The sequence below is a fragment of the Desmodus rotundus genome, chromosome 13 (genome assembly GCF_022682495.2).
Source record: "Desmodus rotundus isolate HL8 chromosome 13, HLdesRot8A.1, whole genome shotgun sequence".
In the NCBI taxonomy this organism is placed as follows: domain Eukaryota; kingdom Metazoa; phylum Chordata; class Mammalia; order Chiroptera; family Phyllostomidae; genus Desmodus; species Desmodus rotundus.
Window position 1 is genome coordinate 71,304,877 of NC_071399.1, and position 16,169 is coordinate 71,321,045.

The 16,169-nt window shown below is 35.3% G+C and overlaps 1 protein-coding gene across 2 annotated transcripts in view; it reads left to right on the forward strand.

Annotated features, from left to right (window-relative positions):
* The window catches only part of PIBF1 (progesterone immunomodulatory binding factor 1), a 174,659-nt gene that overhangs the window by 100,019 nt on the left and 58,471 nt on the right, over positions 1–16,169 (forward strand). For both annotated transcript variants that reach the window (XM_024569113.3, XM_024569121.3), the window contains 2 exons: positions 2,510–2,600; positions 13,318–13,420. In XM_024569113.3, coding sequence (XP_024424881.2) covers positions 2,510–2,600; positions 13,318–13,420 — 194 coding nt within the window. The remainder of the gene's footprint in view (positions 1–2,509; positions 2,601–13,317; positions 13,421–16,169) is intronic.

A 16,169-nucleotide genomic window follows, 5' to 3' on the forward strand; every position in this document is an offset into this window, starting at 1 on the left:
TTCAAAAATGTAAGCACAAAACATTCTTCTAGTATTACAATGTGTAAAATACTCAAGGGATTACCATCCAATTCAGCTAACTTCAGCTGACACAAAGATGGTTAGACTTCATTTATTGAAGTGTGACCTTGGCAAATTAAAGTACCCTGTTTACACTTGAATTGCTTTTTATAGTCAAATAAACGTGTTCTTTTGGATATTTGAAGGGTTTAGTTTTCAACATTTCATCAAGTTGTTAAAAATACAAGTATTATCTGGAAGCTAAATAAATTCAAATATAGAATGAAAATCAATTTCTGGTTGTCAAATTCAGGGACCCTCTATTCATTCTCATCCTACCTGAAACCTCTGCAAGGCATTTATCATAATTCTCGAAACCCCTCTCTTGCTTCTTGAGTCACCTGCCTCTGATTTGTTTTCTGTCCCTCACTTTGCTGTCTCTTTGATCTAACTCTAACAGTTCCTGGGGTTTTCCCCCGCCCTCATTCTCTTCTGTTCTGGATAATCTTACCTCTTTCCACAATGTCCACAGCTCTGTACCGAGTTCCTGCAGTCATTGAATATCTACCATTATTTATATTTTCTCTTCCCTCCCTGAAACTTACTAATTTTCTTGTATTAATCTGGTAATAAAGTCTGTCTAATTACCCAACTAGATTTTGTCAGTCTTGATTCCTCCCCTGTTCTACCTAGTGGCCCATCTCACCTTCACACGTGTGTCATCATCTAGAATCCAAGTTCTGTTTTTCCATCCTCTATTGCTACTGTGGACCATGTGTCAACTGATTACTAGTGCGACTTAGGAGGAGTCCTTTGTGCTACCCGTCTAGGCCATCTTTTTCCCTGTTATTGGATTTTTTTTTCCCACAATATCAGCATCAACAACAGAAATCTCTTGGTCATGCCACCTACCTGCATTAATTTTTTTATTGACTGTAAAATAAATTTCATACTCCTTAGCCTAGCAAACAAGTCCCATTCACAGTTAGAACTAAACCTACCTTTGCATTCCAGACTAACTCCAGCCATTTGTTTCACGATTACTAAAACTTCCCACCTCTGTGACTCTACTCATGTGATTCCCTCCTGCACCTTCTCTATGAATGTCAGTCTTTGCACACTTTCCTAATCCTTTAGCATGAGAAGAACAAGGGCACTGAGATACACTTGCTCCGTGCTTCCAAGACACAGTCATATCTTTTTACTGCCATATACCATGTTGTATAGAATTAAATCACCACTAGTATAGCTATCCCATGAATAATTAATCTAATAACTATTAAACTCAAATTTAAGATGCCCATCAATATCTAACTGATGCTGTTTCAAAGATGTTAACTAAATACACCCCTCTCCCTTCTCAATTTAGCACTATTGAAGAGAGACAAGAGTAGGAGAGGTATGTAAGGCCAGCTCTGGTTCTGGTGGAGGTGAATCGGAGAACTCTATTTGGATCTGAAGTTGTGCTAGCGGGTAACCCTATTGCCAATGGTGTGTCTCCCCTAGTTCCCTATGTCCTGCACAGCTAACAGTTGTACCTCTGAACACTAATCTTGGTTCACCTTGGGAAACGGGACACAATTGAAGGAAAACACTTGGGAACATCCCTAAAATTTGTACTCTACTATAGAAGGATAAATCAACCAAGAAGCGCGTATTATAGTGACAGGCCTGCATGTAGTCAGCCTCACTTACTAATGGAAAATATGTGGCTTTCTTTTAAATCTGAAAGACTTCTAAGAGTAAATTTCTTTTTTGACATTAAAAATTCTGTTGTTGATGATTAAAACTATAGAATTGTTAATATGTCATTGACTGCTTTTATTTGAGCTGGTAAATTTGTGGCCTTTGATTAAATTTTTTAATCCCAATTTACAGTAAAATTATCCTTTCATTTAAACTTTTTAACCATGAAATCTTAACCTGTTAGTTAGAATTCCTTTTGGGAAGTGGTGTGACAACAGCACAATTTAGAGGAAAATGGTTTTGCTGGACCTTTTTAGTAATTAAAAAAAAAAGGCCATCAATACATTCTTTGTACTGCACATTTTCTTCACAGAGCATCCTATTTAAGTGCTTACTTTTTATTACAAGTTAAGATAAAGTTGTTCTGATAAAATAATGAACATCTTCTCTAATTAAAAAGTCATTTCTTTATCAAGAAGAAAAGTAATAAGATTGATGTTATTACTTTTTCCTAATTACATATTTTCATGGAGAAAGGCTTTGAGTCATTTAGAATAACACATCTGTGTTATTATGCTTTATAATAAGAAAAACTAATGTCGTATGATGCAATCCTTTATACCTTTTCAAAGCGAATGGAACAAATCCAAGCAAGCACATACTCTAAGAAATACGCTCGTGCTTACAAATGGCCTCTTTAAGATTACACATTTTTAATGTCCTTATGCTCCCTAATTCATGGTTGTAACCATGATTTATTTTTACTTCTACTGTGCTTAAGAGGAAAAGTTATTTTATATCATATACTTTTAATATTTTCCAGTTGAAAATGAAGATGAGGCTGAAAGGGTTCTTTTTTCCTATGGCTATGGTGCTAATGTTCCCACAACAGCCAAAAGACGACTAAAACAAAGGTAAAATCGATCTGTATTTGTTTTACTTATTATCTGAGCTAAATGTAATCACATTATGCTTTTTGATAATGTGCTGAGTTGCATAACAAAGTAAAGTTATTTTATTCTTAGTATGCATAAATATTAAATTGCTCGCACAATAAAACACAGTAAGTAATAATCATGCATTTTATGATTTATAAGTGAGTTTAATGGTCCACAGAATAGAAGCATACGTTCGAATTTTTCCAGAATTAGATTCAGTGATAATGATACCATCTTATTTTCACATTAATTTCAGTTGAGTTACAAGTCAAATGCTTTTGTACCAGTAATTTTCAAGTTTAAATTAATTCATTATTCTTCACTTTTTTTCCTCTTGTTTTTATTCACTGGCCTACATTCTTTGAGATATACTCGAAAGAACAAAAGAGAGAGATCAGGAGAAGTATAGTATAAATATTGTAAACTGAAATTATAAAAGACTTTTTAAAGACCAAGAAAAAAAATTTAATATTTATTTATTGATTTCAAAGAGAGAGAGAAACATCGATCTGTTGTGCCACTTATTTACACATTCATTGGTTGATTCTTGCATGTGCCCTGACCAGAGATCAAACCTGTAACCTTGGTGTGTTGAGACGGTGCTATACCAAACTGAGCTACCCGGCCAGGGCCAGATCAAGATAATTTTGAAAGATCCACTAGTTATCTTGTGAGATATTGCTTAAAGTATGCTGAGAGAAAGTTGAACTTTATTAATCAGTGTCCTGGTTGACCTAACTCCTTTAGCTGACCTAAATTCACGCTGCTTTACAAAAACATCTCACTGCCCCGTTCACTATCACATGAAGTCAAAATATTTCTTCCAGACTTCTAAGTCCTTCCATGTGGCCCTAGCTCTCCACCTTTATTTGATTTTTTACACAGAATGAGAGTAGTATATATCTCTGCCTGTAAACATCTGATTTCTTTACACTGTATAATAGAGCATTTCTCTTATCTGATTAGCTCTCATTTCCCATAATGTTTTTTCAGCTAGATGCAAAGTTCCTCAAAGTCAGCAACTACATCTTATTCTTGTTTACTCCCCACCATCTCTACCTTGTAAGATACCTGGTAGAATTGTCTCCTCATGTGAGAATTAGAGGACTCAGACCTGTTTCTTTCGCTTTTATTTTAACATGAATTGATTTAAACCTTTAGAGACATTACACACTAAGAAAAACAATCCATCCTAACACCAAACTTTTGTAGAAACTTTGAAGCAATGACCTGGAGAGTAATATGTTTCTACGGCTATCTAAAGCGATGAAAGATATAGGCCATTTTATGAGAAGTAAAAGGGTGCTTAGAATTTGTCACTTGCTGCTTAAACTACATATCTGGAAAATTTTAGATCAGTATAGATTAGTAGCAACTACCCATTTGTAGCTAGAATGGTGCATTCTATCTAGTAAAGATATAAGAATTTCTAGATTATGTATTGTTTAAAAAGTTGGTTATAGTCCCATCCCATTCCCATTGTTCCCCAAGTCCCTCCAAAGATCACTTAAAGGTGACCTAAGATACTTTGTCGTTTTCAGCACATCTCTGTTTGTGAGCATTGTGCTGCCTAGAGAGGAATAAAAACATAGGCTTGTGGACAAGTGACTTCTTTATCAGTGGTAAATGATCACTATAATACCAAATATTGAAATTTGAAGGAACAAGTCCACTCTCTTCTCTATTTTATTTACTTTTATTGATTCGAGAGAGAGAGACATCGATTTGTTGTTCCACTTATTTATGCATTCCTTGGTTGCTTCTTGCACGTGCCCTGACCAGGAATGGAACCTGCAGCCTCGCAGAGTTGGGACTGCACTCTAACCTGCTGAGTACCCAGGCAGTACCTCTCTTCTCGACCTTAGCATCTGAATCCTTCAAAAGAATCTTGTCACAGAAAAAAAAGAGAGAAGAATTTTGCTATTGTAAGCTTTCTTTCTTTAGCCCAAATACTGACTTCCTCCAAAATGAAAGCAATTATTGCTTATTTTTTAAAGAAATTTCCAACACCAATGTGGATTTCTTAAAATTAAGAGTAAAGATTTAAGGAACCACAACTGATTCATATTCCAACAGTTAGATAATGTTAACTGTCCAAATACTTCTAAAAAAAATAACTTCTAAAGATTTTATCACTGAGCTATCTCTGTGCCTTGAACAAGTGCCTAATGGGCATACTATTAATATCTCCTACCAGCTGGTGCCAGGCATTCTTCTCATGGTGAACCAGAGGGTTATTTTGAGGAAGTGCTTCTCAGGTCATCTAAACTGAGAGAAGGGAAAGTAAATCTTGATATGCAAAGAGGGCATTTATGCATTCCTTTGCCCATCCATTCAGCAACTATTATTGAGTGCCTACTGTATGTACAAAATTGATCAGTGGCACAGAAGATTCCTGTTTAGGGTCTGATGCATGTCCAAAGGGTGCAGAGTCCATATTTGATTTCTTAGCGGCTACCTGTAAAGAAGTCAATAGGTTTGTGCTCTGTTCAAGTTTAATTTAAGGTAAAAGCAATATAGCCTTTGAGAAAATCTATATTTAATTTTCACATTTGGGATTAAGGCTGTGGAAACTTAAGCTGTATTATAGAACAGCTCAGGTAGTACAGTAAATGAAATATTTGCATAATGAAGTTTTCATTATACCTCAGTCTTTACCAAAATATATTAAAATTTCAGAGGAACTCTTTTCTAGCTACTACATAATATATCCTGTTCATACTAAATTTGATTTAAAATCTCATATATTCAACAATCGGATTTAGTTATTTTAGTAACACTTAATGGGGGGATTACTGATTATAAAAATAATACAGGTTTGTTTTAGAAAATTAGGAAAGTTCCTGGTAATTTTGCCATTCAGAGATACTATTCAAAAATGTGTACAGATATATGTTTTGCTTACATATTTAGGATATATTATTGTATATCATTTAGAATTTTTTATTTTATAATTCTACCCTGAACATATTTTTATGTCTTTGAATATTCTTTAAAAATGTAAATTTTATTGGTTATGCGAAACTTTAATTTTTAGGCCTTCTGTTTTTGAGTGCCATTTTGATGCTAATAAATTGGATAGCCACTGAAATTTTTTACTAGTTGCCTATTGCTACCCAAGCAATATTATGATAAAACTATTCCATTAAAATGAGAAAATGGATGCACAGTTCAAAGTGCCTGGCATAGAGTTCAATAAGTGTATGTTTGTTGTGCCAATTAATGTTTCTCTAAGTAAATTGCATAGGTGATTTTAGAGCAAAAGTCAGTGTTCAAAAAACTTTGACTAGGCACAATTTGAGTTTTTATTTGTAACAATTTTGTTTTAAAACTTTAATGAGGCCTCTTGAAATAATTAGTAGGGACACACCTTGTTTATGAAACTAGGTTTGGGATTCACTTTCTTTGATACCAATCAGTTTCTTAAGACATACTGTATTGCCAGTCTCCTATAAAGAAGTAGCAAAACTAACTTTTCAAAATTACTTTGAAAAATAACTCCCAAAAATGCCTGTAAAAAACACATTGTAATTAGTAAATAAGGTTACTCGCATTTTGAAGTTTCAATACAGATAGGGGCAATAACTAAATTAAAGAGTGTTAAACTCTTTCTGACCAACATTGTGGAAAGTTGAAAGGGCTTATACAATTAAAGTAGATTAAAATAAAATGGGCCTTTCTTGACTTGACTAAACTTGAGAATCTGAAGTAATGTTTTTGTTTCGGTCATGATTAGTTTGAAAATAGCAAACAAGATTTTCTGGTTACATGTTTTGGTTATGCTCCTTAACCTGGGTAACACCCAGGCACTAACATGGCCTTAGTGTGTGCTTCTCTGTTTGTTTTGGCAGGTCTGCCTAAAGAGACTTCTCTGGAGGTTTTCAAACCTTTCAAATTGCAAGATTTACTGCATACTATAGGCCTTTTATTTGGGTTTCTGTCTAGTTTTATAAAGTACTTGAAGTTGAAATTTTCACAGTTGATTGAGCTTCATAACAAAGGAAAAAATAAAGCAGGGGAAACTTTTATTTCCTCTAGCAAACTTTTGTGCGTAACAGAAATTTGTTTTCCTTTCCTTTGTTCTCATATGTATGAGTTCTCTTTCTTTTCTTTTTTAATCCTCACCCAAGGATATATTTTTATTGATTTTAGAGGCAGAGACACATCCATGTGAGAGAGAAACATCAATCGGTTGCCTCCTATATGCCCCCCGACCGGGTATTGAACCCAACCGTGTGTGTGTGTGTGTGTGTGTGTGTGTGTGTGTGTGTGTGTAATGAAGCACCAACCAGCTGAGCCACCCGACCCGACCAGGACTGAGTTCTTATTTTTGTCCTTCGGGAAAGCTGTGCTTATTTCATATGAGTTGGTTTTAGGACTGGTCCTTTAAAAAGTGAATTCTAGTCTGTTCATGATCAAGTTGAAAGTTCAGACCTATGGGTGAAACTATAGGAAGACTCACATAACGTAGATAATCAGCATGAGACCACTGTTTAGTCCTCAGCAGCTGCCAGGAGCAGGCAGTGCAAGAACCAACACGAAGCATTCTGAAGCTGGAATCATTCTGGCAAATGTGCCCTTTTAAGAAACTGTTCATGCCATGCTTATAGAGACAGAACTCTGACCTGCCAGAACCGAAAAAGATTTGAAACGCCAGCTGTTAAGTTTCGATAATGCTAAGAGAACCATTGAGGGGTTCAGGACGGAGCCTCAGTCCCCCGTTGTGCTTTGACGTCTTAGATGCAAACAGAGGTCTGCCGTGCTTACGCTGGCTGGGCTAGTTATTATGAAATTGTATGTAATTAATTGGATGAACTGACCATCACTGACAGAGCCAAGGGAGTCACTTTCCTGTGGAGCCAAGAAGTGGTAAGAGAGCAAAGAGAGAACTCTACGTGAATAATTTTACCAGATAACTGGTGAAATGTTGGTTAAAAATTTAAATACAAAACCATACTCTGTTTATTAGTTTCAGTTGATATGAGTCTTAATCTTGACAGGTAAAAATCACATGGCAAATAATGTAATTACAAAGGAGAATTGTGCTTTATACCTACTTTAGCGTCTCCGTAGATCGCGTGTAAAAGTAGTGCTTTCTTGAGGCGTTCAGGATGTTCTGCGCAAAAAGATAAATAAATAACCTTTAGCAAGAGTCATTTTCCCAGGATGTCTTCATAGTTACTCATAAAGAATGTGGAAAGGATTTGTCTTTATTTTATATGCATTGTACTTAAAGAGACATATACTCTAGTTACAATGCTTCATCTGTCTTGCTTTGATTTCAGTTACACTAAACTCCCCCTCCTCTCTTCCAATGTCTAATACCCAAGATATCTAACAGAACCCACCTATAACAGCATATCACCCGCCACAACGACATGCCACATTTAAAGATTTAGGAGGTCGATTAGGACACACAGGAAATGGCTTATTTGGGTGTGGTGGCACCTGGGGCCACGCACACAGGATTCCAGTTGTGACGCATCTCAAACGCAGTTTGTACCTCTCAGTTTTTTGGGCCAGGTAGCAAGTAAGCACCTTTCTTGGCTGATGGTCTAATTAAAGGCACCCTTCCGTGTCACAAGATGATTTTATTGGTTTGAAGTTGGGGAGATGATCCAGTGTTATTTATTTTACAAATGTATAGAGAAGCCTCCTCGGTGGCTCCTCTCGGCCCTCCCCTCACCCAGACCCCCCAGCCCTCCCAAGGAGCTGCAGGGGCCTTTCCATCCGTGGAGGCAACACATTCAAAGTTTGGTTCCTTTTCAAAGCCAAACACCCACCTGACGAAAATCCTGAAAGTCCATAGTTTAGCACTAAATTGAAATTCAAGTCGTGAGTTTGATAGTGAATTTTAATATGGTTGTTGAACATATGAACTCATGTTTCATAACTGTAGAGGGAAGTGAGTTTTTACTTTTTAAAAAGTTTTAAGAGAATAATTGTAACTTTCTGTGCAATGAAGTGGCTACTCTTTAAATACAAGGAAATAATGTGATGTCTAAATCCAGAATTTTCTTACCTCTGACACACTTGATATTACTTACCTAATATGTATTGAGGGGTTTAAACCCTGAGTTTTATCAACTTTTCTAGTTTTATTTTATTTTTATAAAATAATTGAAAAAAAAACAAAAATGAATTCAAATGTTACCTGGGTAGATCTTGCCCTCTCTTAATTTTCCCCCACGATGAAACAGTTTGGAGGACATTCTGAATCAAAATGTATTACAGCCACTTGCAGTTAGAAGCTGAGCACCTGCCTGCAAGGGCCTCGTTCCCGGTGGTTCTCCGAGAACTGTCTGCGGACTCGCTTCCCCCTGTGTGCTGAGAACAAAGCAAGTAGAAATCCCTGTTCTTGGAGAATGTTATAACTAGTTTATGAGAATTTGAACTTGTACAGTCTTTCAAGAGGAATGTTTGAAAACTGATAATTCATATGTGTTCCAACCCAGTCACAATACTCTCTAAGAAACTCACAGTACAAGGAGTACGAAGTTGTACGCGTGCAATTGTTTAGAACTTCGCGCAGGCAAGCACTGTTGTGAATGCTCTAATTTGTCTTTTCTGGATACAAAACCCTTATTAAGATGTATATTTTGAATTTTTCTCCTTTTCACTCTGTTGATGGTGTCTTTTGAAGCACAAAACTTTAGTTTTGATGAAATTCAGTTTATCTAATTTTTCTTTTGTTGCTTGTGCTTTTGGTGCCATATCTGAGAATCCTTTGCCAAATGCATGTTAATGAAGATTTACTTCTCTGTTTTAGCTCTTGTATTTAGGTCTTTGAGCTACTTTGAGTTAATTTTTTCATATCATGTGAGATAAGGGCTTTGTACTATTTTTAATGTAGCTACTAGAAAACTTAATATTATGTGTGTGGCTTACACCATATTTCTGTTGGACAAAATTGGCCTACACCAGTGGTTTCCAAACTTTTTGATATGAATCCCCATTGGAAAAAAAATTGAGCAAAACACCCACCAATATATATGTATTTATATTTATTTATAGGTTACATGCATGTATTATCATATAACTAATACATTATGCATTATAAAACCTACCTTTTCTGTGTAAAACCTACACAGAAAATCAAAACTTAAAGGTACATATTAAAATAAATATAAATAATATTTCCCACACTCCAACGGATTACTTTGCACATAACTACTTTTGGAGACCACTGGTCCAAACTATGACCTTAACCTTCTAATTGTCTCATCTTCCTCCTTCTCTGAGTCATCCTCCACAATATTGAAAGAGGACTCTTTCAAGTGCAGATCTGATCATGTCATGCCTAACCAACGTAAGGCTAAAATTTGAACTCAGCTTGTCATGCAGCGCCTTTCACCACATAGCCCTGCCTGTACCCCTCTGGCTTCAACCCGCAGTACACGCCGTATGTTTTATCCATCAGTAGCATACTGCTTACAGTTTTCTCCAGCAGCTCGTCCTTATGCTTTTCCCTCTACCCAGGATGCTATTTCCCTGCTTCCTTACCAGCCTGGTCAGCATTAGTTTTCATTCCTGTGTACCCTTTCATAGTATTTAGCATACTACAATAATTTTTCTTATTGCCTAACTTTCTCAGTAGAATGTTATACCCTGCAGCTAGAAATTGTGTATTCCCAGTACCTATATAGATTATAGGCATTTAATAAATGATTGTTAAAAGAAAGTGCTCATGAATATCTTATTGAATTAGTTAATGTTTCTTCTAATTCACCTGCTTTTCTACAGTCATTGATATTCATGATCAAGGAAAAATTGCTGATTTGCTTTTTATCATTTTTGCTTAATTGTAAGTATTATGATGAAAACTTATACTTCTTGTTTTTTTCCTATAGGATCTATATGCTTAAATATATAATTTTTAAAGAAAAAAATACGATATGTTTTATTCTTATTCTTGTTTTCTTTTCCTTTTTTTCTCCCTATAACATCATGGGTTAAACAAGTCATTTAGAGCAACCTGAGACCTTAAAATGATTTCTGATATGTCTATGAGATGTGTTCTGCTGTCCTTATAACTGACTTAGAAGTGAATTTAAAACATGATCAGTGGATCAGTTGGAGACCAGTCGTACCGCAGTGTCTTTCCTACTATAACAATTATGCATCATAAACGACATCAGCTTTCATAATAATAGGCACAGTCATTCCCCTCAGCACCAGTTCCTAAAAAGTTTTGCTCAGGAAATAGTACTATATTCTAGTAATCGGAACACTGTAGAACACTTTTTTGAGCCAATTCAAAAACCCCTAAGATATCTACCTGATATTTACAGTTGATTTTTCTCATTTAGAATCCTCTAATCAAAATCACAGAAATTCTTAGTAGGAGGAGGTAGCCCTGATGTTAGGACTTAAGCACCAGTACACCAAGAATTTCTTCAACTCCGGCCAGTGTGGCTCAGTCAGTTGGAGCGTCATGCGGTAAATGGAGAACTGGAAGGTCTCGGGTGTGATTGCTGCTCAGGGCACATACCTAGGCTGTGGGTTTGGTCCCCAGTCAGGGCAAGGACAGGAAGCAACCAATCTATGTCTCTCTGTCACAGCAACGGCTTTCTCCCTCTCTCCCTCTCTCCCTCTCTCTTCTCTCTAAAACCTATAAGCACGTCCTGGGGTGAGGATTTAAAAAAAAAAAGAATTAATTGAATTTCGTGTGTTTGTCACATAGTATTTTACATTGATAAGTGGTATCACGCCACATTTGCATAAGAGCATTATGCAGTTTCCAAACAAACCAAAAGGCATTCACACCCTATGAGCTACATTATATTTTTAAACTTGACGTCTTCAAGTCATTGTCTTCTTCAGAATGTAGGTAATGGATGACCTTTGCATCTCATTGTTTTCTTGCATCCCTTTTTCTTCCATTTCATCTAATCTGTAACTGATTCTGTGCAAGAGCATTTGATGGTATTCATTTCTCTGTGCTGAGCATTACATAAGTGTGGTCTGTCTGTGCCTTCAGTGTGCATTTATTGAGAAATTACTATGTACAAAAAGACCCTAATGCTAAGTTTTGTGGGAGACAGAAACAGAAAGGACTTTTTCAGACCATATGTAAAGGATGAGAGAGAAGGAAAATATGAAGATAATGTCAAGATTTTTAAGTTAATCTAAAAAACACAAAGCTAATGGTATTAAATACAGATGTTTGCAAACATTTTATATAATTAAAAGATTTAAAACATAAACTTAATATAAAATTACCATTAATACTTATTTTATTTGTAGAGATCTTACTTTAGTCTCAGATTTGAGAGAACTTGGTGTATTTTAGATTAGGAGGTGGGAAAGGGGCTATCCCCAAACTGTAAACACCTTAGAAAAATCTGTAAGGAAAGAAAGTGGTTCCCTAGGTCTGGGCGGGGCAGATGGGGAGCGATATTAATGGGTACAGATTTTCTTTGTGCCTAGTAAAAGTGCTCTACAGTGAGGCCGTAATGATAGCTGAACAATTCTATGTGCAGAATACCACTGAGTTGTACGCTTTAGATGGGGGGACTTCATGGTATATGTTACATATAGATAAAACTTTACATCAATAAAGATATATTTTGTAAAAAATGATTGTCAAAAAACAGGGACTGTGTCTTTTCCATCTCTAACTTCAGCTGATTATTAAGGCAAAATCATATGCCATTTGAAGCTACCTAATTCACTTTATAAGCTTTTACCAGAACTCATCATTTTTGTTTGGAAAAACAAAAAAAGTTCTAGAAATAGATGTGTAAGAAGATATTTAACATTATTTTCAGAGTTTTGTCTGCATTCCTTTATCTTATGTCAGAAAATGGAATTGTTTTTGTCCTATATTTTTATTTAGAAAGAAAATATTGTACTTCTCTTTGTGGTAAAACATCCTATCTTCTTGGATTCCAAGAGATTTTGCAGGTGTTATCACTAGGTCAACTCACAGCAAATGAAAATGTGATACATATGAAATTTGTGTTTGGAATTACAGGGAGGGCTTTGGAGCAACATATCTTCTGAACATAACTAGTAGTTTTTAAAAGAATTACCCCACTCCCTCTTCCCTCAGTAGTTAGAAGGAATGGTTTTATAGCTGAAGTTTGTTTTTAATCTTGTCTCTTAAAATGGAATTAGGACATTTCATATTTAATGTGATTTTAAATTCTTAAGATAACCTAAATTTAAAGGTTACACTCAGTACAATAAACGTTTTCACTTTTTATACATCTTTTCCACCTCTAGTTTCAATAAAAAATCTATTGTGTTTTGTATTAGAAAATGCATCATGTTGTCTGAAGTAAACACTGATTCTTTTCAAAGTGCAGTTTATTACTGTTTCAACTAATTGCTTGATTTGTTCATAAATGGGAAATTTTTGTAAAAATGGAGTAAAGCTGTAAATTGGTATCTTGTGGTCTTTTCAACCAAGCATCCTAATGTAACAAGGATAGAAACCATTACTGTTCTAATCAATATATGACAGTTATGTGATTATGGAGATTTTAATGTTACTTTCAAAATCCTAATTGTTGGAATATTGGTCTTTACTGTTGACATCTGAAAATACTCTGACTACATGTTTCTTCTGTTAATATGTAAATATTATTAAGAAATGGTAAGTCAATTTTCAAGCAGACAAACCCGTTTTGAATATTTTAGATAGCTTTCCCCTTTTCTAATATTAATTTTTTTAATTTCATTTGCCTAGTGTCCACTTAGCAAGAAGAGTACTTCAGTTAGAAAAACAAAACTCGTCGGTTTTAAAAGACCTGGAGCATCAAAAGGACCAAGTAACACAGCTTTCACAAGAGGTAAATAACTTTAAAAAAACACATATAATGAATCACAATGTTCATCTTAGTTCTTTGTTACTGCTTTGTGTATTTTCTGAGCAGTTTTAAAATAAGCTGTTCGGTAGTACCAAATGATTTTACAATTTACGAAACTAACTTAATGTTAAAGCCTTATGAAACAACTTATAGTATATGGTGAAACAAAGATCAAAAGAGAGATTAAATGCCCAGACTAAATATAAATGCAGGCTAGACAGACCGAGCTCTAATTTCTGGGAACATCAACTGGCAAAACAAGTTTAACAAATTTCAGTGGCATTTTAAGTTTTTAACTAAAGCCTCATTTTTAAAATGTTGCAATAGATTTGGGTTTTGACTGATTTGATAAAAAAATAATCACATTATCTACTAAACACACTTAACTTGGCATACACTTTAGCTCTCACATTCTTTAATATATGATAGTTCCCAAATTATGTATATTTTTAAATCAGATTTTTATATTTTTTTATTTTCCTTAGCCTTATGTTGTACTATTTAAAGAATATACCGTTGAACCTTGAACAATGTAGGAGTTAGGAATGCAGACGTCCCCCTTCCCGCAGTGGGAAATCCCCATGTAACTTTTGACCCCCCCTAAAACTTTACTATAGATAGTTGTCCCTCAGTAACTGCTAGGAATTGGTTACAGGACCCCCTGAACCCCCGCACACACACAGGCACCAAAATCCACAGGTGCTCAAGTCCCCTACATGTAATGGCATAGAACAATGCAGGCAGTTGCCCCTTGGAACCGCAGATTCCCAAGCAGGGATGGGAAATCCAGGGATATGGAACTCAGGGGTAAGGAGGGCTCACTGTATGTTCACTGAAAAAAAATTTCATACAAGTGAGCCTGCCCATCAAACCCTTGTTGTTCAAGGTTTATATATAGGTTTTCCATAGCATGTTCAGTCCTCTTACTACTTAAGTCCACATCTAATTAACATTGTTCTGTACTGCTGAAATTCAAATGATAAAATAATTAAAACCATAAACGCCACTTCCCTAGTCTTCCTTTTAAAGTCATATATTAAAAAGTATTAATACCATATATTCTTCATCTGTTTTCTTAAGGACCTGCCTTTCACATCTGTCTTTATACTGCCCTCTATTAATGTGCTATTAATGTTATAACATTAGGAGGATCTTTATGCTCAAATTTTGGAAGAGCAGAAATCTTTTATAATACTGCAGTGCCTGACATAATTCATGCTCAGGGTGGAAGCAGAGTTGTGCTGGCAAAGGTGAACAACCAGCTCTCCAAGCAGGAGTATGGGAGATGGCTCTGATTTGTAGCATTTGCTTCTGTGGGAAAAATATTCCAACCGTGCCTAACTTCAAGCTGCCAACATAATGCTCGGGAGCAGGAAGAAGGGAAAAGATGCTCGGGAGCATACGGCTACATAGTGCTTCCACCACACAAATACAGTAGACACCCATAAGCACAAGAGCGTAGATGATAGTAAGCTATAGTAAAGTAACTAAAAGTTGATGACTTTTTCATTATTTGTTTCTTTTTAAATAAAACTTACTTTATTTTAGATCTAAATAAAGTTTTAGCAATGGTGGTATTTAACAACCAGCTCACAAAATTCCTAAAAATGTACCAGTCAGCTCTTAAAAACTACAAACCAGCTGCAGCACACTGCAGGGTGAAACCACGGAAGGCTATAGTAATAAATAACTAAAATAGCAAATGAACTTCTGTTCGCTAATATATTATAGACCCCTTGTCTTAGTTTTAATTTCAGAATAACCTACCAAAATATTTCTTAAAAAATCAAATGCCGAAATTCATATAAACTTGTAATGTGTCAGTATATTACTTTTTTAAAAAACCACCTTGGCCCTGGCCAGTGTGGCTCAGTTGATTGGAGCGTCATTCCCATAGCCAAATGCTTGTGGGTTTAATTCCTACTGGGGGAACATGCCTAGGTTGTAGGTTCAATCCCAGTCCAGGCGCAAAACAATTCCCATCCTGGAGCTTACGGAAGACAACCAATTGCAGTTTCTCTCTCTCCCTTCCTCTCTTCCTTCCTTCTCCCTGAAAGTAATGAAAAATTGCCCTCAGGTGAGCATCAAGCAAGAAATAAAAAACATTCATGGACATGGACAACAGTGTGCTGATTGCAGGGGGGAGGGCGTATAAGGGGCTAAATGGTAATGGAAAAAATACAGTAAAAAATAAAATGAGATATTTAAGCTAAAATTTTTTTTAAAAAACCACCTTGGAGCACTTTAGTTAATTTAAATAGTAATTTCTAAGTGGGTACACACTCGTATACAAATTGTAGGGGGAAATTACAGGAAATGAAATTAAGGAATTAAATTGTAATGATAGTTAACTTTTCATGAAGCAATTTTTAAAAAACTTATCTAATATTGAGAAAAATACTTAAATATTAAAATATTTGTGATATGAAATGGTATGACATGTGCAATTAGCTTTAAAATAGTCCATAAGGAAGAGGGGAAGAGAGCTTAATACAAAAAACCCCAAGTGTGGGTAATGCTCAAAGCTGGGTGATGGATACCTCCAGTTCATTACTCAGTTGCATACTTTTGTGTATGTTTAAATTTTTTTATAAGACATATGGAAAAAGAATCAGTAAACCTATATTAAACGCTTTATAATGAGTGTATAATTTCCCTAAAGATTGAAAATAAAGTATTACAATTTGAAATATTCCATATATTTTACTCTTTTCTAGCCCATAAAAATTAT